This window comes from Erinaceus europaeus, chromosome 2 (genome assembly GCF_950295315.1).
Source record: "Erinaceus europaeus chromosome 2, mEriEur2.1, whole genome shotgun sequence".
Taxonomy (NCBI): Eukaryota; Metazoa; Chordata; class Mammalia; order Eulipotyphla; family Erinaceidae; genus Erinaceus; species Erinaceus europaeus.
The window spans coordinates 78,601,600-78,626,137 of record NC_080163.1 but is presented as its reverse complement, the minus strand read 5'-3'; the positions used below and the strand labels follow the sequence as shown (position 1 = coordinate 78,626,137).

Here is a 24,538-nt window from a genome sequence, read left to right as displayed (position 1 = left end):
CATTTATGTCTCTACCTCATGATCAGACATCAGAAACCACCCACTCATCAACTTATTTTTATGTAGCAGAACATTCATGCCCTGAAATATTCTATGTGTATAAACTTGTTCCTGTATATGCTTAAGTGTTTGAAAAGTGTTATAGTAGTAGTATGACATTTAGCATGAAAATAGGAAGCAAGAATAAAATTTGAATCACATTATCCCCTTACCATACATGAAATGACCCAACAGAATCCTTAGTGGATTGGCCTCTATTCTGAAACCAAAAGCTCATTATCCTCATTCCTACATTCTTTCTAGGCTTCTAGAACTTCATCACATTGTATCAACAAAAATCTAAGACTGGTCAACTTCTGAAATTCCTTTATTCTAGTTGTTGGTACTTTACCAATTGCTTCATAGAATAATTGCAATAAATCACAAGATTTAAAACATTTTTTCAGTGATCTTTACCCAACACATGTGGCTGTATCAATTTTCTTTGTAGTCCATTTATATACTTGTGTTCTTTTACTCAAAACATCTTTTAGCATTTTGTGTTAAAACAGATGAAATAATCACTTGAGTTTTTAGGTGATTTTTCATTGTTTTTTTCTAGGAGAGTGGTCTGAAATGGCTCCTACTCCATAGCCATGCCTCCAGAAGTCCTGGGTCATGTATATATTTTTTTACATACCTCCTACATTTCTTTCACTTTCTGGTGTGTTTTTCTTTCTTATTTTGTTGATTTATTCATAAGCAAAAACAGTTTTATAAGCTAAACGGCCACTTAACTAGTTAATTCTAACCTTGATGAAAGGTATGCCCAAGATAGATATAAAAATGATCCATCAACATCACTGCCAATTGAAGAAAAATACAAGATCTACAGAAGCTAGCTTTATTTGAAGTGTTCCTTGTCAACACCCAGCTTTGGAGTAAAGCACACTCAGGTGTCCTTCTTAGGAGGGACGACACTATATGAGGCTAAACTTAAAGCATACAGTCTGTCTCTGGAAAGTGTATAAATATTTCTTAGTGTGGCCATAAAAAGTAAGTGATTTCTCATTTTAAGCCAATAAGTATACTCTTAGCCAATAATGTGTCTAACTGATAAGGAAAGGGGTAAGGGAGGAACAGCCAGCCCTGGTCTGACACATAGAGAAGGAAAATGTGTCAGGCTTACTTTGTGTTGAAGTTCTCTAGCTTTGAAAATTCATGGCAACCACTCATTAGGCAACTTAAAGATGATCAGTGTTCAATTACTCTGTTAAGTACACATTCCAGTTAGATTTGTCCCCCTTAATTAAAAACTAGTTTAAATTAGTTTCTGAATTCTTTCTTTCCCTATTACTATCTATGGCAGAGGATATTTATAGAAAACAGAATAGATGAGTCCAAGAGAAACTGTATAAAAACAGAGGTTAAGAACAAGGACTTAACCAGAGTTCAAATTGGGGCTTAAATCTTACTATGACCATTTATAAGTGGTGAGATCATGGGGGGAGGGGGGAGTTATGTTGTCTCTTTTTGACTTGGTTTTCTCATAGATAAAAAAAATAATAATGACATTACCCCCTTCACAGAGTAGATATTAATAATACTTTAGTTTATATGTGTCATATACTTGCTAAAGTTTCTGGCATAGGATAAAGTTTTAGTCCCAACTTTTACTAAGTGTTGCCTATTCTCATGTTATTGAAGTATATCATCCAGATATTCACAAAATACTGACTTCTCTACTAACTTTAATTTGATTCTCTCTTGACTAAAGCTTATCTATTTTGACTTTCTTTTGCTCAACCCTCTTCCCATTCTCCTCAATTTTGCCTCCCCTTATGCCTCTTCAAACTCTTCTCATTTCTTCTGATTACGGTCTTCTCTGCTTGGCTCATCTAATCTAGATCATTCCTCTTTTCCTGTAATCATTATTTCAAGCAACCCAGAATAAACATGGGCATAAGTTCTTAGTGATATAGGTTACACTTCCTGGTTAATGATCCTTCTATTTTTATTTTAAAAAGTGTAGCTAAGGGGGTCGGGCGGTGGCGCAGTGGGTTAAGCGCATGTGGCGCAAGGCGCAGGGACCGGCATAAGGATCCCGGTTCGAGCCCCCCGGCTCCCCACCTGCAGAGGAGTCGCTTCACAGGCGGTGAAGCAGGTCTGCAGGTGTCTATCTTTCTCTCCCCTTCTCTGTCTTCCCCTCCTCTCTCCATTTCTCTCTGTCCTATCCAACAACGAATTGCGTCAACAAGGGCAATAATAATAACCACAACGAAGCTACAACAAGGGCAACAACAACAAAAAAAGTGTAGCTAATTACTAATATTGCTACTCAACCTTACTTAACTTCTGTAATTCAAATCTTCTCATAATTATAATAAATGTAAAATGTGTCATAGTCATGGATCATATATATATATATATATGTATTGCCTCCAGGGTTATTGCTGAAATTCACTACCATTCCACTGCTCCTGTGGCCATTTTCTTTCATGTTTTTTTAATAGGACAGAGAGGAGTTGAGAGGGGAGGAGAAAATAGAGGGAGAGAAAGACCTGTGCAGCCCTGCTTCACCGCTTGTGAAGCGACCCCCATGCAGGTGGGAAGCTGGGGCTTGAAGCAGGATCCTTACCTGGGTCGGTGCTTGCACTTCATACTATATGCCTTTCACCTGGTGCACTACCATCTGGCCCTCTCATGGATTGTATCTCTTGGTAGGTTCAGAATTCACTAACTCATTTGGAAATGAAATTTTCTGTAACTAAGATAAACTGCAAATTAAAGATAGATCCAGAGGATGATAGCCTCCAGCTTGGTTTTATGAAATGGAAGGGAAATAGTTGATCAATGAGGGGAGCATTCTTTCAAGGTAGCACAGAAAATAATTATAAATGGTTCAAAATAAGTAAAGGAGAGATTGTGCGGCAATAACCTGACAGGAGGAAAAAGAGGAAACAGAGATAGATAACCTTCACACTATTTAAATTAATAATGTAGTTTTATAATTTCATTATCACTTTATTGATTTACAGGACTTGTTATCACAAGAGTATGTTTCCACATTTCCCCCAGATATAGGTATCAATATTTTCAACCTCAACCAAACCATCATCTTATTCTACTAAAGGGGTAGGTCCCCAACTTCTGCACCTCTTTTCCTCCTTCAGAGTCCCCAAATCTGCTGAAATAGCTATAGTCCATTGAGTATTTACATGTATTGCTCTTTGCTTTGCTTCTTAGAGCCCATCTGTGAGTGAGAGCTTCTGCTATTTGTCTTCCTTCATCTGGCTTCTCTCACTAAAGATGATTGCCTCCAGTTTTTTCATGTTGTAGCAAGTGAAAATATATCATTTCTTACAACTGTGTAGTATTCTATTGCATTTATGCCACAATTTATTTAAACATTCCTCTATTTTTGGACATTGGGTTGTTTCCAAGGTTGGCAAATAGTAACTTTTTATTACAAATAGCACTGCCACAACATAAGTGTGTAAAGATCTTTTTGACTAGTTATTTTTGTGTTCTGAAGAAGAGTTTCTAGGTTATATGGTAGGCTGATTTATTTTTTAATTTTATTTATAAAATGGAAATATTGACAAGACTATAGGATAAGAGGAGTACAATTCCACACAATTCCTACCACCTCTGTATACCATCTCCTCCCTTGATAGCTTCCCTATTCTTTATTCCTCTGGGAGTATGGACTCAGGATCATTATAGGGTGCAGAAGTGGAAAGTATGGCTTCTATAATTGTTTTCCCGCTAAACATGGGCATTGGCAGGTTGATCCACACTCCCAGGCTGTCTCTCTCTTTCCCTAGTGGGGCAGGGATCTGAGGAGGTGGGGCTGCAGGACACATTGGTGAGTTGTTTGCCCAAGGAAGTCAGGTTGGCATCATGGTAGCATCTAGAACCTTTCCCGTGGCTGAAAAAGAGTTTAGATATAAAACAGAATAAATTGTTGACTAGTCATGACTCTAAAGGCAAGAGTATTGCAAATGGAGATGTGGGGCCTTCATTTCGGAAAAGCTAAATTTGTTTATTTTTTATCATTTTATTGGTAGGGGTAATGGTGTATAGTGGAATTGTTGGCACAAGGATACAATTTCTCATCTCTCTATGATAGACTACTGCAAAACGCTCTCACCCCCTAATATAAGTACACCATCATGCACCAGAACCCCAAAGCACCCTGTCCCATCAAACTCCTCCCTGTCCTCCTTCCCCAGAGATCTTTGTTTTGGTAGAATACACCAAACCCTAAGCTTTACTTTTTGTTTTCCCTTTCTGTCATTTCTTAAGTTGTGCCTATGAGTGGAATCAGCCAGCAGTCATTTTCTCTTTTTGGTTTATCCCACTTAACATTATACCTTCAAGATCCATCCAAAATGAGGTGAAGGAGATGACTTGATCATTTTTGACAGCTGAGTAGTATACACTGTGTGTATATATCACCACTCATCTGTTTCTGGATACCAGGGTTGCTTCCAAATGTGGAAGCAAATACACCTATGTTCATAGTAGCACTATTTGTAGTAGTTAGACTTTTTTAATGTATTAACAATTTTTTTATTTAAGAAAGGATTAACAAAACCATAGGGTAGGAGGGGTACAATTCCACACAATTCCCACCACCCAATCTCCATATCCTAACCCCTCCCCTGATAGCTTTCCCATTCTCTATCCCTCTGGGAGCATGGACCCAGGGTCATTGTGGGTTGCAGAAGGTAGAAGGTCTGGCTTCTGTAATTGTTTCCCCGCTGAACATGGGCGTTGACTGGTCAGTCCATACTCCCAGTCTGCCTCTCTCTTTCCCTAGTAGGGTGGGTCTCTGGGGAAGCTGAGCTCCAGGACACATTGGTGGGGTCTTCAGTCTAGGGAAGCCTGGCCGGCATCCTGATGACATCTGGAACCTGGTGACTGAAAAGAGAGTTAACATACAAAGCCAAACAAGTTGTTGAGCAATCATGGACCCAAAGCTTGCAATAGTGGAGAGGAAGTGTTAGGGGGGTACTCACTGCAAACTCTAGTGTACTTCTACTTTCAGGTATATATTTTGCAGTAGTTTACGGATAAGTGTGAACATATGCTCTCTCTCACAGAAACTGGTGTATATCTAGGTTTTGGGACTTTGTTAGAAAGTGAACCACCTGAGATGGAATTAGAGTATAATATGAAAGGAAAGGTCTCACCCGAGTAATGAAGCTGAAGGGTTGTCATTCCACACGTGAAGTCTCTGGACATAGTCTGAAGTGAAGCATGTTGAGGTGGCAATCATTGTGTTGGTTAGGCTGTGATCGGCAGATGCAATATTTATTTGATATGGATTGGGAGAGGCATACGGGAAAGTGGGCCCTATCCAAGGGTTCCAGGACTGGGGGAAGTAGAGGCTCTATAGTGGAGATGTGAGGTTCCTGCTGTCTTAGGGTTCAAAAAGACAATCGATAGTTAATGTTATCATCACATTACTTGGTAATTGGGTTAACTTTGAAAAGTGTTTTTGTTAGGGTTTGCTGTACAGTATCCAGTATCTTGTATATAGCTGTGCTATTGGTTGCTTCTGATCTACTTGGTCTAAACTTTTGAGAAAGTACGCATATCAATTACACAGCCTATATATTGAAAAGATTCAGTTTGTGTTTTGAAAAACTTCGAGACATACAATTAATTTTCCCCCTCTCGTATTAATTAACTAGTGATTTATATGACTACATTTTACTAGGAGTGTACATAAACACCATTCCTACCACCAAAAGACCGTGACCCATCCCTCCCACCCACTCCCACCCACCACTGGCCCAGGAAGCTGCATGTCTACCCCTCACCACAGGGTTTTTACTTTGGTGCCCTACTTACAATTTGGTCAGGTCCTGCTTTTAGTTTCCCTTTCAGATCTTCTTACGCAACTTCTGTTGATGAGTGGGATCATCCCATACTCATCTTTATCTTTCTAACTTAGCTCACTTAACATGATTCCTTCTAGCTCTGTCCAAGATGGGTCAGAGAAGGTGGGTTCATTGTTCTTGATAGCTGCATATTATTCCATTGTGTATATATACCACAGCTTTCTCAGCCACTCATCTGTTGTTGGGCACCTGGGTTGCTTCCAGGTTTTAGCTATTATGAATTGTGCTGCTATGAACATAGGAGTACACACCTCTTTTTGGTTGGGTGTTATGGAGTCCTTGGGGTATAACCCCAGGAGAAGAATTACTGGATCATATGGAAGGTCCATGTCTAGCCTCGTGAGAGTTTTCCAGACTGCTCTCCACAGAGGCTGTACCAATTTCCATTCCCACCAGCAATGTAAAAGGGTTCCTCTGTTCCCACAGCCTCTCCAGCATTTGTTGCTGCTGTCCTTTTTGATGTATGCCATTCCTACAGGAGTGAGGTGGTATCTTAGTGTTGTCTTAATTTGCATTTCTCTGACAATCAGTGACCTAGAGAAGTTTTTCATATGTTTGTTAGCCTTTTGGATCCCCTCTGTAGTGAATGTTTTGTTCATTCCTCTGCCCGTTTTTGGATGGGGTCATTTGCTTTTTTGGTGTTAAGTTTGCTGAGATCTTTATATATTTTGGTGATATGTATTAACAATTTAAGCCCACTGTTAAAATTCAATCAGTAGTTTGTTTTTAATATTTGCAGGAATCTCCAAACTGTTTTCCACGGGGTTTGCACTAATTTGCATTCCTACCAACAGTGTAGAATTGTTCTCTTCACATTCTCACTAGCACTTGTTGTTTTTGTCCTTTTTGATATAGGCCATTTCCATTCTCACAAGGTTGAAATGATTTCTCTTTGTTGTCTTGATTTACATTTCTCTTATATTCAGTGATTTGAACTTTTTTTTAATTTAAAAGTCCATCAGCCTTCTGAACATCTTCTTTGAAAACGTATCTTCTCAGTTCTTTCTCCCATTCATAGTGGGTTATTTAGGTTTTTGGTACTGAGATTTTTTGGAGTTCTTTATATATCTTTGTTATTAGCACTTGTCTGACATATGGCATATAAGTACCTTGTTCCCTTCTGTAGGATGACTATCTGTTTTGGTAATGGTTCCCTTTGCTGTGCAGAAGCTTTTTAATTTGAGGTATATCTTTTTATTTTTATTTATTTGTATTTTTTTTAGTATTTTTATTTATTTATTGAATAGAGATAGCCAGAAATTGAGAGGAAGGGGGAGATAGAGAGACAGAGAGACACCTGCAGCACTGCTTCACCACTTGTGAAACTTTCTCCCTGCAGTTGGGGACCTGGGGCTCTGAATCTGGGTCCTTGCACACTGTAACATGTGCACTCAACCAAGTGCGCCACCAACTGGTCCTTTGAGGTAGTTCTTGTAGTTTATCTTTTTTTTTTTTTTGAAGTTTATCTTTTAGTTGTTTGTCTTCCTTGCTATTGGATTTGAAAAATCTGAACACTGTACCTTGTAGCTGATTTATAGAAATATAAACATTTTCCCACCTGCAGGGGAGTCACTTCACAGGCGGTGAAGCAGGTCTGCAGGTGTCTGTCTTTCTCTCCCCCCTCTGTCTTCCCCTCCTCTCTCCATTTCTCTCTGTCCTATCCAACAACAGCATCAGTAACAACAATAATAACTACAACAATAGAACAATAAGGGCAACAAAAAATGTAATAAATAAATATAAAAAAAGAAATATAAATATTTTAAACATAGCAAGTGTGAGAAGCAAACACTATGATAATCATATTTCATAAAAAATTTGTTAATTCTCAAAAATTGACCTAAAATATTGATGTTACTCCATATGAGGGAATAAGTTCAGAGAGTTCTAGAAACATTTCAGAAATCACAGAGCTATTTTGTAGGAGTGAAGAACCTAGTACTACTTGTCAAAATTGAAATTTAGCTTTTCATCTCATTCATCAATTTTGAATTCACTATTAGATATTTTTTTCAGTCTATCCTCAATTTTTTTTAGTGTCATCATAGAACTTAGTAAAATAATGTCCAGGTAACAGATACTTAACATGTGTCTCTTAACCTATAAACTAGACCTAGGAGAAGGAGGATCTCAGAATGCATCACTAAACACAGATTTTCATGAAGAGGGAGAAACATCATTATGGCATTTTAAGAAAAACTGTGGTACAGAAATAAATTTCAGCAGGAACAGTTACATTTATAGAGTTGCACATCAGGGGCTCAGGTGGTAGTGCACCCAGACTGCACATTTTACTTTACCTTTTTCCTCTTTTTATAGGGTCAGATAGAAACAGGGATGGAAAGAGGTAGAGAGAAGGAGAAATAAAGATGCCTGCAGTACTGTTCCATCACTTGTGAAGCATCCCCTCTGCAGTCCACCTGTAGACATAGTAATACGTGTACTCTACCTGGTGCACCAGCAGCCAGCCCAGACTTACCCAGTCTTAATGACAAGCAGTGACTAGACAGTTATTTAAGACCTAGACTCTGGTATAATCCCCATTTGACCAACTGGAGTTGTGTAATATTGGCTAAGTCGGTTAATCTCTCTGGATCTCAACATCCTCATCGACAAAATGACAGAGAAAAATCAGATCAGTGTTTCCCAACATACGGTTATATTGACTATTGTGTACATCAGCTAATTCAAAAATAAGCATTTTTAGTTTAGCAATTATTTATTTTAATGTGTATTATGAATTATACATTATAAATCCAACCTGTAAGTACATATTTTGTTTTTATTGTACAGAACAATTTGAATTTTAAAAATAAAATTTATTTAAGCTTAATATTGAAGTGTTCCTAAATAATTAATTTTAAGTATTTAATTAATTTTATATATCATAAAAATTGCGGGGGGCTGGACAGTTTCTGGGTTAAGTGCACATAGTAGGAAGTGCAAGTACCGCACAAAGATCCTGGTTCAATCCTCCAGCTCCTCACCTGCAGAGGGGGACTTGCAGTGAAGCAGGTCTTCAGGCATCTATCTTTCTCTCTCCCTCTCCATCTTTCCTTCCCCTCTCAATTTCTCTCTGTCCTATCCAAAAAAAAAAAATTGAAAAAATAGACAACACGAGCAGTGGATTCATAGTGTAGGCACTGAACCACAGCAATAACCCTGGAGGCACACACACAAAAAAAATAAATAAATTGCAAAGGTGATATTCAAAGTTTCAGAGTTCAGAAAAAAAACATATAAATGGGATCTGAACCTTTCATCATGAGAAGTCCAAGATTTTAACAAAATAGCAGTGACTACCAAAGAAATATACTTTGCAAACCAAATATCAGGATGACAATCAGATACAGCTTTTCAATGAACTTCTTTGTTCAAGTGAAAGCAAACAGAAATCATTCATGGGCTAACAATATCACAGGGTGGAGTGATTTCAAAAGAGTCTTTAAATAAAAAGGATGAATAAAGACCATTTTCCAATGTACCTTCTTTTTTTATGTCGTTATTTCATGTCTTTCCAAAAATATGAATTTCCAGACTCTTCCTGTCACACTTTGTTCTCTAAATGGACTCTTGTCCCTTCATATAAGACAGGAGTCTTTCCATCACTGGAGGAGGCTTTTCAGAAACTTCTAAGGACATAATCACCCATTTTTAAATAACCTGTAAAATATTTTCATGGGAACAAAATGGATATTTTTAAAAGAAAGACATAAATTATCCTTCCACTGATTCGTGATATTTTTTAAAAAGCAAATAAATAAATGCAGTTTCTATAAAACTAGGCAGAATATTCTAGACGTTTGTGTGAAGACATCTCTAGCATTTGAAAACATTCAAAACAAACCTCAAATAAATAGAAATAAAACACAAAATAAGTGAGTTGTTTAGTGCATGAGAAAAAATTATTCTCATGGAATGATCAGGTAGAGTATTTCAGTTGACCCTACCTATCAATAATTTGAAGGTGTTTTCTTTCAAGGGACACCTTCTAAGAGTAGTATTCTGTGGTCCAGATTCCAACAAATAAAAAGAAGGTAATTTCTATAAGTAAAGGTCCTAGTATGTTAATAAAAATAACATGTAATGCAAGCGGATGAAACTGAACCAACACATATTATCATGCACAAAAGTCAACTTCAACTGGATCAAAGACATGGACATTAGGCCAGAATCTATCAAATACATGAAAGAGAGCATTGGCAAGATGCTTGAAAAATATATGCTTCAAAAAAGCCTTCAAGGATTAAAATCCAACAGCAAAGAAAACAAAAGCAAAAATAAGCCAATAGGACAATATCAAACTGAAGAGCTTCTGCACAGCAAAGGGCATCACCATCCAAACATAAAAACCCTGCAGTGTGGGAGAATATATTACACAGGCAAAGGGCTAATAACCAAAATACATAAAGACCTTAGTAAGCTTAACACCAAAAAAAAAAAAAAAGAAAGAAAATGGGGTGACGAAATGGACAGAAATTAAGAGGGGAAGGGAAAACAGAGAGGGAGAGAAAGAGATAGATATGTGAAGTCCTGTTTCACTTCTTGAAATGAGCTCTCCACCCCCCACAGGTGGGGAGCCAGGGGCTCAATCCCTGTGCTTTGCACTATGTGCGCTAAACCTGGTGCACTACCACTCGGCGCCCAGAAAGGAAATTTCAGTACTGCAAGTGGGAGTGTAAAATGGTCCAGCCATTATGGAAAGTAGTCTGGAGATTTCTCAGAACACTAGAAATGGATTTACCCTACGGCCCAGCAGTTCCCTTCCTGGAGATGTACCCAAAGATGAAATAGAGGTATATTATTATTACTTTGCTGTTAGAAATAATGTGATGTAATCTCCTTTGCATCATCTTGGATGAAGCTTAAAGATATCATGTGAATCAAGATAAGCCAAAAGGAAAAGGACAAATATTGACTGATATCATTTATAAGTGGGACTTAATATATGGGGACAAGGAGGGAGCACATAAAGTGAAAAATGTACTACTCATGGTGTATTGCATCAAAGCAAAAGACTGGGGGATGTGGGGGAGGGATGACTGGAAGAGAAGTTGGAGGTCCTGGTGCATAATGAATCTGCACTCGCTGTCAGTGAATACACTGTAAACCATTAAACCCTTAATTTAAAAAAAGACATGTTTTTGTTTGTTTGTTAACTTTTTCATCTTTATTTATTGGATAGAGACAGGCAGAAATCAAGGGGAAAGGAGAAGATAGGGAGGGAAAGAGCTAGAGAAATACGTGCAACACTACTTTATCATTCGCAAAGCTTTCCCCTGCAGGGGCTAAATCCGAATCCTTGTGCATTGTAACACGTGCACTCAACCAGCCACCACCTGCCCCCCCAAAAAAAAAGCATGTTAAAATGGTAAATTTAAATTCCATATGCACCTAAAATTATCAAGAAATTGAATCATTTAGAATGACTCAGTTGTCACAATAACAATAAGGATTGAAATATAACCCCTACATCTATGGACATCTAATTTTTGATAAAGAGGCCCAAAATATTAAATGGAAGAAGGAGGCTCTCTTTAATAAATGGTGCTGGAAAGACTGAATTGAAATATATAGAAGAATGAAACTGACCATTTTATTTCACCAAAGTCAACTTTTATTTCACAAAAGTCAACTCCAAATGGACCAAAGACCTAGATATTCAACTAGAAACTATCAAAAAAAAAAAAAAAGCAAATAACCCCATCTAAAAATGGGCAGAGGATATGAACAAAATATTCACTACAGAAGAGATCCAAAAGGTTAACAAACACTTGAAAAATTACCCCAGGTCACTGATTGTCAGAGAAATGCAAATAAAGACAAATACCACCTCACCCCTGTGAGAATGGCATACATCAAGAAAGACAGCAGCAGCAAATGCTGGAGAGGTTGTGAGGACAAAGGAACCCTTCTACATTGCTGGTCTTCTTCTTCTTCTAGCGTTTGCCCTTCTTCCGTAGCCAGTCAACAGCGTCAGGTTGCGCCTGATGTAAAGTTTCGAGACCTCCTTTGAATCTGGAGAGGTGGCAGTCATTGACTATGTGGGTCATAGTCTGTCTGTAGCAGCAGGGGCAGTTCGGGTCGTCTCTGGCTCCCCAGCGATGGAACATAGCTGCGCACCGGCCATGGCCTGTTCGATAGCGATTGAGGAGGGCCCAATCATAATGTGCTAGGTCAAAGCTGGGTTGACGCCCGCAGGGGTCTGTGATGAGGTGTTTGTTCTTTACCTCAGCTGACTGCCAACTCTGTTCCCAAGAGTCTGGAACAGAGAAGTTCAGTGTAGGCATAGGGGACCAGATTGGGTGACGAGACTTCAAGCGTTGAACAGGGTGGGAGAAGATATCCGCGTATATTGGCAGGTCCGGTCGAGCGTAGACGTGGGAAATGAACTTAGATGATGCCGCATCCCAACGAATATCTGGCAGGGTGATGTTGCTAAGAACTGGCAGCCATGGAACCGGGGTGGAATGGATGGTTCCAGAAATTATCCTCATGGAGGAATATAATTTGGAATCGACCAAGTGGACATGGGGGCTATGGAACCATACTGGGGCACAGTATTCTGCAGTGGAATAGCATAAAGCCAGAGATGATGATCGTAGTGTGGAAGCGCTCGCGCCCCATGAGGAGCTGGCTAGTCTTGCAATGATGTTATTCCTCACACCCACCTTTGCTGCAGTTTTTATGAGATGTTGGTGAAATGACAGAGTGCGATCGAGAGTAACGCCAAGATAGACTGGCTGGGCTTCATGCTGGATTCTCGCATCGTCAAGCTGCACATTAAGCTCACGCGAGGCCGAGGCATGGTGTAGATGGAAAACAAATGATACCGTTTTTGCAGTGCTAGGAATTAGTCGCCTTTTTTTACAGTAATCAGATATCAGAGACATGTCTTTCATGAGTGTTTCCTCGAGGATGTCGAACTTTGATGCCTGAGTTGCACAGCAGATGTCATCGGCGTAGATGAACTTCCTTGAATAAGTTTCTGGGAGGTCATTGATGTAAATATTAAATAGCGTAGGAGCCAGAACAGAGCTCTGGGGGAGGCCACTTGAGACAAGTCTCCATCTATTAGACTTGTCACCCAGATGCACCAGATTGCTGTTGGGAATGTAAATTGGCCCAGCCTCTGTGGAGAAAAGTAAAGAGAACTCTCACAAGGCTAGACATGGACCTTCCATATGGGGATATATTCCAAGGACTCCATAACACCCAACCAAAAAGATGTGTACACCTAGGTTCATAGCAGCACAATTCATAATAGCTTCTTCTTCTAGCGTTTGCCCTTCTTCCGTAGCCAGTTAATGACTTTGAAAGTGACTGGGATACATGTGGATTCAGTCGGCTAGGAAGGATCGTCAGTTTCCCCAATGAATGGGTACTAACGGGATGCACCATGGGAAGGTCGATCCAATGCATCCCTCATAATAGCTAAAACCTGGAAGCAACCTAGGTGCCCAACAACAGATGAGTGGCTGAGAAAGCTGTGGTACAGATACACAATGGAATACTATGCAGCTATTAAGAACAATGGACCCAGTTTCTCTGACCTGTCTTGGATGGAGATAGAAGGAATTATGTTAAGTGAAATAAGTCAGAAAGACAAAGACTAGTATGGGATAATGCCACTCATAAACAGAAGTTGACAAAGAAGAACAGAGAGGGTAACTCAAAGCAGAATCTGACTGAGTTTGGAGTAGGGCACCAAAGCAAAAATCTCTAGGTGGAGGGTAAGTATGGATGTTCAGCTTCACTGGGGAGAGAGGGGAATGGGATGGGACACAGTCTTTTGGTGGTGGGAATGGTGTTTATGTACACTCCTATTAACTTGTAGTCATATAAATCACTATTTAATTAATATGAGGGGAAATATTGATTGTCTCAAACTTTCCAATACACAGACCATAGGCTGAGTCTTTGAAATGTTGACTCTCCTAAAAGCTTTGACAAAGGGAGAAGAATCAACAGGTGGTGTTACTTTAAAAAATACACATATGGGAGTCAGGCAGTTAAACGCACGTGGCACAAAGCACAAGGACCGGTGTAAGGATCCTGGTTCGAGCCTTTGGCAGGGGACACCTGCAGGGGAGTCGCTTCATAAGCAGTGAAGCAGGTCTGCAGGTGTCTATCTTTCTCTCTCCCTCTCTGTCTTCCCCTCTTCTCCCCATTTCTCTCTCTCCTATCCAACAACAACAGCATCAATAACAACAACAACAATAAAAATAAATAAATAAATAAATAAAATACAGGTATATATAAGTAACATCAAAGGACAGATTATGGTGAGGTCATGTATGATACAGCTAATCCTAACAACAGGATTTTCAAAGTTAACCCAGTTACCAAATAAGTTTATCATAGCAATAACTATCTATTGCCTTCTTAAACCCTAAGACAGCAGGAACCTCCATCTCCTCTATAAAGCCCAAATTTTCCCCATCCTGAAACCTCTAGGTTGGGGTTCACTTTCCAGGATGCTTCTTTCAATTCATATCAACTGATACTGCATCTGCTGATCCCAACCTATTCAATGCAATGAGTACCACCTCAGCATGCTTTAGTTCTAATGTGTCCAGATACATCAGGCTTGAAATGTAAACCCCTCAGCATCATTACTCAGCCAACAGGTTCCAGATACTACTACCATGATGCCAACCAGACTTCCCTGGACAGATGACCCCTACCAATGTGTCCTGGAGCCCCACTTCCTCAGAGCCCTGTCCCACTAGGGAAAGAAAGAGACAGGCTGCGAGTATGGATCTACCTGTCAACATCCATTTTCAGGGAGGAAGCAATTACAGAAGGCAGACCTTCCACCATTTGCACCCCATAATGACCCACGGGGGTGTCCTAGAGCTCTGCTTCCCCAGAGACACACCCTACTAGGGAAAGAGAGAGGCAGACTGGGAGTATGGACCGACCAGTCAACGCCCATGTTCAGCGGGGAAGCAATTACAGAAGCCAGACCTTCTACCTTCTGCAACCCACAATGACCGTGGGTCCATGCTCCCAGAGGGATAGAGAATGGGAAAGCTATCAGGGGAGGGGATGGGATATGGAGATTGGGTGGTGGGAATTGTGTGGAGTTGTACCCCTCCTACCCTATGGTTTTGTTAATTTATCCTTTCTTAAATAAAAAATAAATTAAAAAAAAAAGAATAAGAAAGCTATCAGGGGAGGGGATGGGATATGGATCTCTGGTGGTAGGAATTGTACCGCTCTTATCCTATTCTTGTCAGTGTTTCCATTTTATAAATACATTAAAATAATAAATAAAAAATAAAAAGGATTGAAATTTGACTTCTGTTATTTGTTATTATTCATGTTCACAACTCCTGTGTAGTTGGTGTAAGTTACTAAAAGTACTCTGGTGTAGTCCTCCTGAAAGTGCAGAAAGCCATCTTACCAACAGCCAGAAAACAAAATGCTGCAAGCTATATCAGAATGAGCATTTCCCCAACCATGTTTCACATACACAGTCTGAGCTCCCACACAGTCTCCTAAAGAAAATAAATTGTTTTATCCTCTTAATAAAAATAAATAAATAAAATATGACCTTTTTGAAAGTTCAATTATAAAACACATTAGTAGGTGAACTTGAATGAAAATCTTCAAATGTGGAGAAACTTTATTGGAAGCTCAGTATCCTATCATTTGAATATCACAGAGAATAACAGAAGATTGTGAATAAATGTTTTCTCTCATTTGGAAGTTATTAGTAGGCTTCTTTGGTTCCATTGAGGAATGAGAGAAGAAAATTTGAAGCTACAGAGAACTCATATGGCCAACAGGAAAATCCCATTTAATTGTTTTATTGCCAGAAATGTTAAATCATTTCCTGAGGATAGAGTTCAAATAAAACATATGGCAGCTATTAACAAAAATCCCTAATGAATTCAAAAATATGCTTTTTATGGGAGCTTTCTCATAAGTAACAAACATGTTACTTAAACTGTATATACAGATATGCATTTGGAATTTGAATACCACCAGCATTTGATGAACACTTACCCTGTCTCAGACCATATAGTGGCAAACGCTAGAAGAAGAAGACCATATAGTCAGTTTGCATGGAATGTTTTTTCCAAACCAGGAAAAATAGACCCAAATCTAGCCATGTCAAGAAGGCAAAAATAACCTAACTAATGGCTTCTTCTCATGAGTTGTCACCAATGATTGTGTTAATCATTGATATCTACTTCATGAAACTTCTTTATCTTTTTAAGTATCATTTACAATTGGATTGCAAATTCTGTAACGAAACTCCTAAGAGTTTTTTGTGTTGTTGGGTGATGTAAGTCATGTGACTAAGAATCAATAAATAGCTTTAATTACTCAAAGTCAAATGTAAGAACTTTAAAAAAAATTATGCCTTTCATCCTGAGGAAAATTCACAATTTACTGATTAACTATTTTGTTTTTGTGATACTGGGAATTAAGTCAGAACCTTGTACATGTGCAGTATCACTACTGGGAAGACATTCTGGAAGGTTTCTTCACTATTTGAGAGAGAGGGAGAAACACAGAGAGGACAAAATGTGAGACACCATTGCACTGCTCCACCATTTAAGAGGACTTCCTCTCTTTATGATTTACAAATTAGAACAAAGAAACTGAATTACGAAATCTCTACCCCAAATCAGAGTATTCTTTCAGTTTTTTACCAACAATATCTTTTGAGGATAATATATAATATAACATACAATAATTTTTCTTTATGGAAGAAAACAATTGCATGTGATTTACAATTATAACATGATTAAGTTTTTAAATAGCTTCACAAGTCTTATTTTTCCTCTTTTTTCAGCTTTATTGAGGTATACTTGTCAAATATAATTGTAAAGTATTTAAAATGAGTATGCATAGTGGTGATTTGAAGTATGTATGTAGATTGTCAGACATTATTCATCTTCTAGTCAAAAGTTTGTATTCCTTTATCAGCCTCTTACTATTTTCCTTAAGTCCTCAATCCCTAGGCAAGGACTTTTCTACGATTGGTTCCTATCAATTTAATTTTCTTTTTCATTTCTCATGTAAGTGATACCGTGGAATATTTGTCTTTCTCTGTCTGACTAGCTTTAGTTATCATAATGCCCTCAAGATTTGTCAGTGTTTTTACAAATGGCAGGATTGCCTTCTTTCTCATGACTGAATAGTATTCTTGGTGCATATATATATATCTTGGTTCTGGGCAGTGGTGCTCCTGGATAAGTTTACATAGTACCATGCACAAGATTGGGGTTCAAGCCCCCACTCCCCCCATCTGCAGTGGGGATGCTTCACGAGTAGTGAAGCAGGTCTGCAGATGTCTGTCTATCTTTCTCTCTCGCTCTCTGTCTCCACTCCCCTCTCAATTTCCCTCTGTCCTAACAAATAAAATGGAGGGTGGGGGAGGGAAAAAATGCCCACTAGGATCAGCAGGTTTGTAGTGCTGGCACCAAGCCCCAGCAACTTGAGGCAAAAGGGAAAAAATGCATTTTTATCTGTTCATTCATTGATAGAAATTAAAATAATCTCCACATCCTAGTTATTATGACTCATGTTGCAGATATCACTTCATGGTCTTATTTTTATTTCCTTTGTACTAGAAATTAACAAAGGAGGGATTACTGCATCTTATAGGTGGTCTTTTTAAAATTATTTTTATACTGACTTCCACAGTGATGACACCAATTTACATTCCCATCAACATTTTATGGATGGATTCCCTTTTACCCTTTTCTTTGTTTGCATTTATTATCTCTTCTTTTTAATATAAGTTGTTTTGGGTTGGTATTAGGACATATCACATGTATAATTCCACCACTGTCAGGAAATCTTTTTCATTTTCTTTATTTCAGATAGACGTTGGGAGAAGGGATGACAAAGACAGAGAGAGACAAAGAGGCAGAGAGCACAGCACCACTACACCCACTATGGAGTCCCACCAGTGTTGTGGTGCTCTCTTGAGGTACAAGGGCTCAAACCTAGGGCTTCAAGGTTTGCATGTTAAGGCCTGCACTCTACTGGTGTGTTATCTTCTGGCATGATAGTCATTCTAACATGTATGAGGTATTATATCACTGTAGTTTTGAATTCTATTTCCCTGATAACTACTGCTATTTAGCACATATGTATAAGTTGGTTATTTATATGTCCTCAGGGGAAAAGTAGCTGTTCCTTTCCCTTGCCCTTGCTTTTCAACTATTGGGTTTTAATTTTGCTTCATTTTTGATACTTCATTTAATTCCTGATTAAATTATTTGCTATTTCTTCCCAATAATACCACAATTCTGTGGACTTGTTTTCTTTTTCAGACTATTCCTGGTATTTCAGAGAAGGAACAGGCTGGTGAGTTGACATTCAGTTGTTTTCTTGCATACCTACATTACAGTAAAATTCCATCTTCATGTAGAAAGTTTACTAAATATCTAAAATGCATAAATTTAATCATCCTCTAGGCAAATGTTATTTTTGAATTTGTGAGAAATCAATTTTTTATTAACAGCACTGCATTTTGATAGAATACAGTATGTACGGGAGTCGGGCTGTAGCGCAGCGGGTTAAGCGCAGGTGGCGCAAAGCACAAGGACCGGCATAAGGATCCCGGTTCGAACCCCGGCTCCCCACCTGCAGGGGAGTCGCTTCACAGGCGGTGAAGCAGGTCTGCAGGTGTCTATCTTTCTCTCCTCCTCTCTGTCTTCCCCTCCTCTCTCCATTTCTCTCTGTCCTATCCAACAACGACAACAACAATAATAACTACAACAATAAAAAAAAAAAAAAAAGGGCAACAAAAGGGAATAAATAAATAAAATAAATATTTTTTAAAAAAAAGAATACAGTATGTACTTCTTATAGTCATATTATGACTTTAACCATCCTATTTTTTCTTGTGAAAAATAACTAATTGTTATTCAATATACTGAGAAATGGTCTTTGGGAATCAATGCTCATAATTACCAATATTTATCTTTTAATATTAAATAGCCTATTAAGTACTTATAGAAAAATATGTTTAAAGCTGATGAAAAATATAAGAAATTGCACTAGGGAAATTATAGTTATCTGCTCTATTTCACGATTTTATTTAATAATGTTATAGGTAATAGATATGGAATGATGAGAAATTAAAAATATGAAAAAACAGATATTGGGAGATTTATGTGCATTTAAAAAATATTTTCATTCATCTACTTGGGATATACTCAGGGAGGAAAAAAAACACCTATTCAAAAAGACCTGTGAACACTTAATATTCATAGCATCACAATTTGTAATATCCCAAACTTTGGAATAACCCAAATGCGTAACCACAGAGTGAGTGACTAAGGATGATGTGGTGCATATCATAATATAATACTTTATATAAAGTCATTAAAAATAATAAAGTCATCTCCTTTGCAATATCTTGGTCAGAACTTGAAGATATGTTGAGTGACATAAGACAGAAAGAATAAGACCAATGTTGAATGATCTCACTAGTTGTAATTTAAGGGAAAAAATAAAGAATAGTAAGGGAAAACATGAAATGAAACTTGGACTGGGTGTGGTGTATAGCTTTTTTTTTTTCAAAGAAAATAACTTTGGGGAAGGCAGGGACAGGATGGAATAAAGGGACATTGGGGACCAGCTGTATGCTAGGAGAGTGGACCCTAGGTTGGAAGAGGGAATGCCTCCCAGACACCTATAAAGGGAGATGAGAGAGAACAAAGTGAAACATGGACTGGACATGGTATATTGCACCAAATCAAAGGATTTTGGGGAGGATAGGAAGCAAACTTTGGAAGCCTGTTACATAATTAAAGTGTATTCGTATGTCAGTGATTGCACTCTAAAGCATTAATCCCCTCAATAAAAATTAAAAAGCTAAAAAAAAAGTGGGAGATGAGAAGCTGTGTCTGTGTGCCTATGTTTAACCCTCCAATTAAAAAAAAATGTAATTGACCAAAGTCTGAAACACAGTAACACTAATTGAATAGCTGTTGAATTACAGAGGGAAAAAACTGCACTTTCTCAATATTGCCTTATATTTTCTTTGTAAGAGTAAATGTTTAAAAACAGATTAAAGTTATACTACCAATCTTGAAGCTACTCAATTAGCTCTTAATCATTTGTCATTTTACAAGGCATATTAAAATTTTTTTAATTTCATCTTAAAGAAGATTCTGTGACTTCACACCAGGAATTAAAGTTTGAGGAGGCAGAACTTACACATTACCTTGCACAAGGACCTGGGTCAAACCCTTACTCCCCACATGCAGGGGGAATGCTTCACAAGTAGCTCACAAAGCAGGTCTGTAGGTGTTTGTTTTTTTCTCTCCCTATCTTCCCTACCCATATAAATTTCTCTGTTTCCTATCAAATAAAATAGAAAGAAAAAAATGGCAAAGGTGGGCCCAGATAGTAGTGGATTCATAGGGCTGGCATTGAGACCCAGTGATAACCCTGATGACAAAAATAATTTAATTAATTAATTAACTATATAATTAATTAATTTTGCTTGAGGGTTTTTATAGTGCAGATACTCTCCTTCTAGCCCAGTGATCTTATAGTTAGCTTTTGCATAGAATTTTTGATAGTTTGTATATTTACATGAATTAAATTTTTCTCTCCTGCTTAGTCTGCATCTAGTTTCTTCATTCTAATATGCTAGAAGGTTATATTTCCAAATAGAAGGGCAATATTTAGTTGGTATCATGTGTAAATTCCAGAGAGAAACTGCTTAACAATACATTTGTATTACATGGATTCATAACGTGAATTAAATGGATTCAATGTGCAGTTCCAGAGCCCTAATATGTTAAAAAGATCACGTCAGCTATAATTAGGAAAGTAAATAAATGGTTAAGTAAGCATTTGAATCATAAAATTAAAGGGAGAAGAAAGAGGATATATAAATACTAGAAATTTAGTCTCTAAACAGTGAATTTATACTTCAAGGTGAGGGTTTACATTTGAATATTTTATTAATAATGGTAACAGATTTAACAATTCAAAAGAGAATCTGATTTGTTTCAAAAGTTATAAGGGATCATAATAGTCTAAGCAATCTAATTCTTATATTTCTAAATTTAATTTCCTTCCATCTAAAGCAATAAAATATTGTGACTTCTTTATATATAATTTTAATATTTATTCCTGTTTTTATGAATTAATATTTATAAGCTGCACTAGAAAGAGCAATGATTCTGAAGGCAGAGGACCCACTCAATGTTCTAGGAGTTAACTGAACTCGTAAATAGGATTAAGCTTCATATCACCCCAAAGGCCTGTTTTTTGTTTCTCTGTCTTGTTAAATGAATGTAGTCTATTGTTCTTTATTAAGAAAGTCTATTTTTAATTTGGACAACTTTTCATCCAAGCCAACTGGAACTAACACCACCAGGCTTTATAAAGCTCTAAACAACATTTTGTGTACATTCCACTAAAAATTCCTGAATTACAGTTTGTTGTTGTCCCTGCATATGTCTTAAGTAGCCATCTTTATTCTGCTCCATGTTACTTTGTAAGTAATTCTATGACTTATTTCCCACTTTGTGATGACAAAAATCTCCAAGGGAGAAACAATTTTGAAGTTCAGTGGTCTATTAACTGCATAAATATTCATGGAATAGCAACTTAGATGAGGAATCATATTAGGTTCTATTGAGGGATCATTTATGAAGAAACAATGGTCTCTGTCTTGAAGAAACTCAAACTCTACATGAGTGTTCTACTAAATCAGTACTGAGAATTTCTTAGCCCAATGTGCTTAGAAATCTTCCCAGGCAGGGGACCAGGCAGTAACATACCTGGTTGAGTACACATGTTATAGTGCACAAGGACCCGGGTTCAAGTGCCCAGTCCCCACCTATAGAGTGAAAGCTTCACACGTGGTGAAGAAAGGGTGCAAGTGTCTCTCTGTCTCTCTCTCTCTTTCTATCTCCCCATTTCCTCTCATTTCTGGCTATCTAGCCAGTAAATACATAAAGATAATAAAATTTTAAAAAGAAAAAAGAAATCATCCCAGGAAAATAACAAGTGAAACTGTTGTTTTTAGAAAACATTATGTCAAAATCTGAATTCTTGGGCACTAAATTAGAGCCCAATCAATTTATTTAAAAAATAATAATGGTTGGGGGATAGTGGCCACCCAATTAAGTATACATATCACCATGCACAAGGACCTGGGTTCAAGCCCTGGCTACTTACTGCAAGGGGAACACTAAGCAGGTCTGCAGATATCTATCTTTCTCTTTCCCTCTCTAACTACCCTCCCCTTTCAATTTCTCTTTGTTCTGTCAAATAAAAATTGGGGGGAAAAGGGGGGCCTCTGAGAGCAGTGTATTTGTAGTACATGCCCCAAGCCCCAGCAATAACCCTGATGGAAAAACAAACAAACAACAACAACAACAACAAAACTGACAGCACAATAGCAATGTGTAATTTTATCCAACACATAATAGTTCCATTTAGCTGACATTATACCAACAAAAGTCCTTATACCTGTGCAGAATGGACACTCTCTGTTTTCTATCCATGGGGCTATGAGTAAGCTACTTAACCTCCTTGTTTCCCTTGTTTCTGGAATATAAAGAAAGAAGTCGCCATGCTGCCCTTGTAAGACAACCATCCTTGGCACAAAATAAGCCCTAAATAGTAGTAGCTATTTTTATGATAATTAGTTGTGTTTACTACCACTTTGTGTACCAGCTAAAAAAAACTATGTCGCTACTATGTATATCTGGTCCAAGTGTTCCTACAAATTTCCTTAGGGTGCCAATTAATAGCTCTTCATGTGGAAGAAGGAAATCACTTTCTTTATAAACCTCTGAGTGAATTTAGACAGAGGCTACCACAATATAGGAATAGTTGGTGATATTTTAAACTCTTAGTAAAAAAAAATATATTTATTAGGCTGCGATTCTCTTTTGTAAGTAGGCCATATTTGATTCTTACAAGAGATAAGTCCTGAACTGTATACCCTGTGCTCCATTTTCCTGTGACTCCATTTTTCCACTATATCCATAGCCCCTGGGGTAATTGGATCCTGTGTATCCAGCTCCTATCAACCCTCCCTCACATACTGTATACAATCCTGACAGCTTTGATTTTGAAGGACCCATTGCCCATCCTGTATTGCTTAATTACAGGCTTCTACTTTCCACTGGATTTTTATAACAGTACCCATAACTTGTTTCCTTGCTTTAACTAATTATGCCAGCCCAACGTCCGTATTGCCCATTACCAGTTATCTTTGAAAAACACAACTTGATCATACTTCCTGACTTAACATTTTCTTTGTCTCCCTACTATATACAAAGTAATGTTAAACTTTCCTACTTTGCTCACCTAGTCATTTGTAATTGAGGTACAGTATAACATAACTATACTATAAATGTTCGTTTTGTTTGTTTGAGTCAACTTTGGCCCCTTTCCCCAGCACTGTGGCCTCAAGACTGAATTATGTGGGCAATATCAGTGGACTTTCCTCCTTTATGTCTTCCCCACTTCACCAATGACCCCTTGGAGAAAATCAGGAGTGTGAAGTTGAGTATTGTGTTCTCTCCTTCTGCCTTGCTAGGGCACTGCTGGCTTCTCTCCATTAACCAGTTCCAAAAGTTTTTAAGTTCTGGCTATCTTGTCCTTGTGGCTTCCTTATCCTTTACAATTAATTCTGTTACTAAAATCCCCTGAATTTATCCAATATGCCATCTGTTCCCTGGGAGGAATCTCACTGATATGCTTACCAATATGTTCTCTTCTTTTTATTCCATTCTGTTTGCTTGTTTGTCTAACTCAGCTACCACAGAAAGCCACAGAACCCTTCCTAGCTCCTTATCTTTTCATTTCACCATATAATCACAAAATCCCTTCTAACCCTTTATCTTTCCACTTCTGCCTAAATCATACAACTGCTCTTTAATAGTAGATGGATATTAGAACTAAATGTCAAAAAGGAGATATGGCTCATTCAGGAGTTTGAAAAAGATATGGGCCATCATTTTATTTTAAATAAAAATAGAGTCAGTCTCACTCATGGGCAGAATTTAAGAAACAAGAACAGTGGGTCAGATGGTAGCGCCCCGGGTTAAGCCCACATGGCATAAGGATCCCGGTTCAGGCCCCCGGCTTCCCATCTGCAGGGAAGTCGCTTCATGAGTGGTGAAGCAGGTCTGCAGGTGTCTATCTTTCTCTCCCCCTCGCCGTCTCCCCATGTCTCTCGATTTCTCTCTGTCCTATCCAACAACAGCAGTAACAGCAATAATAATAACAACAAGAGTAACAAGGGCAACAAAATTTGGAAAATGGCCTCCAGGAGCAATAGATTTGTAGTCCAGGCACCAAAACCCAGTGATAACCATGGAGGCAAAAAGAAAAGAAAAAGAAAAAAGAAAGGAGAAGCACATTAAAACTTGAACTGGTTCAAACAAAAACTGGTGTATTGCACCAAAGCAAAAGACTCTGGGAAAGGAAGACAGGAGCAGGGATGTGGAGAGGGGTGACTTTCAGATCCTGGTATACAATGATGGACCTAATTTGGGGGGTGAGAAAATTAGATCACACAACAACTTGCAAAATTTTGTCCGGCTACTTAGCATCCCATGGAAGACAAACCATTATCATTAACCAAAAAATTTCCCCTCTCTGTCTTACCATTCCTACTTTTTATATTATATATAACA

General features: G+C 38.0%; 1 protein-coding gene across 5 annotated transcripts in view; it reads left to right on the top strand.

Moving 5' to 3' along the window:
- DLC1 (DLC1 Rho GTPase activating protein) overlaps positions 1-24,538 on the top strand; it is a 438,486-nt gene that overhangs the window by 176,252 nt on the left and 237,696 nt on the right. For all 5 annotated transcript variants that reach the window (XM_060183257.1, XM_060183263.1, XM_007519949.2 and 2 more), the window contains exon 5: positions 18,191-18,224. In XM_060183257.1, coding sequence (XP_060039240.1) covers positions 18,191-18,224 — 34 coding nt within the window. The remainder of the gene's footprint in view (positions 1-18,190; positions 18,225-24,538) is intronic.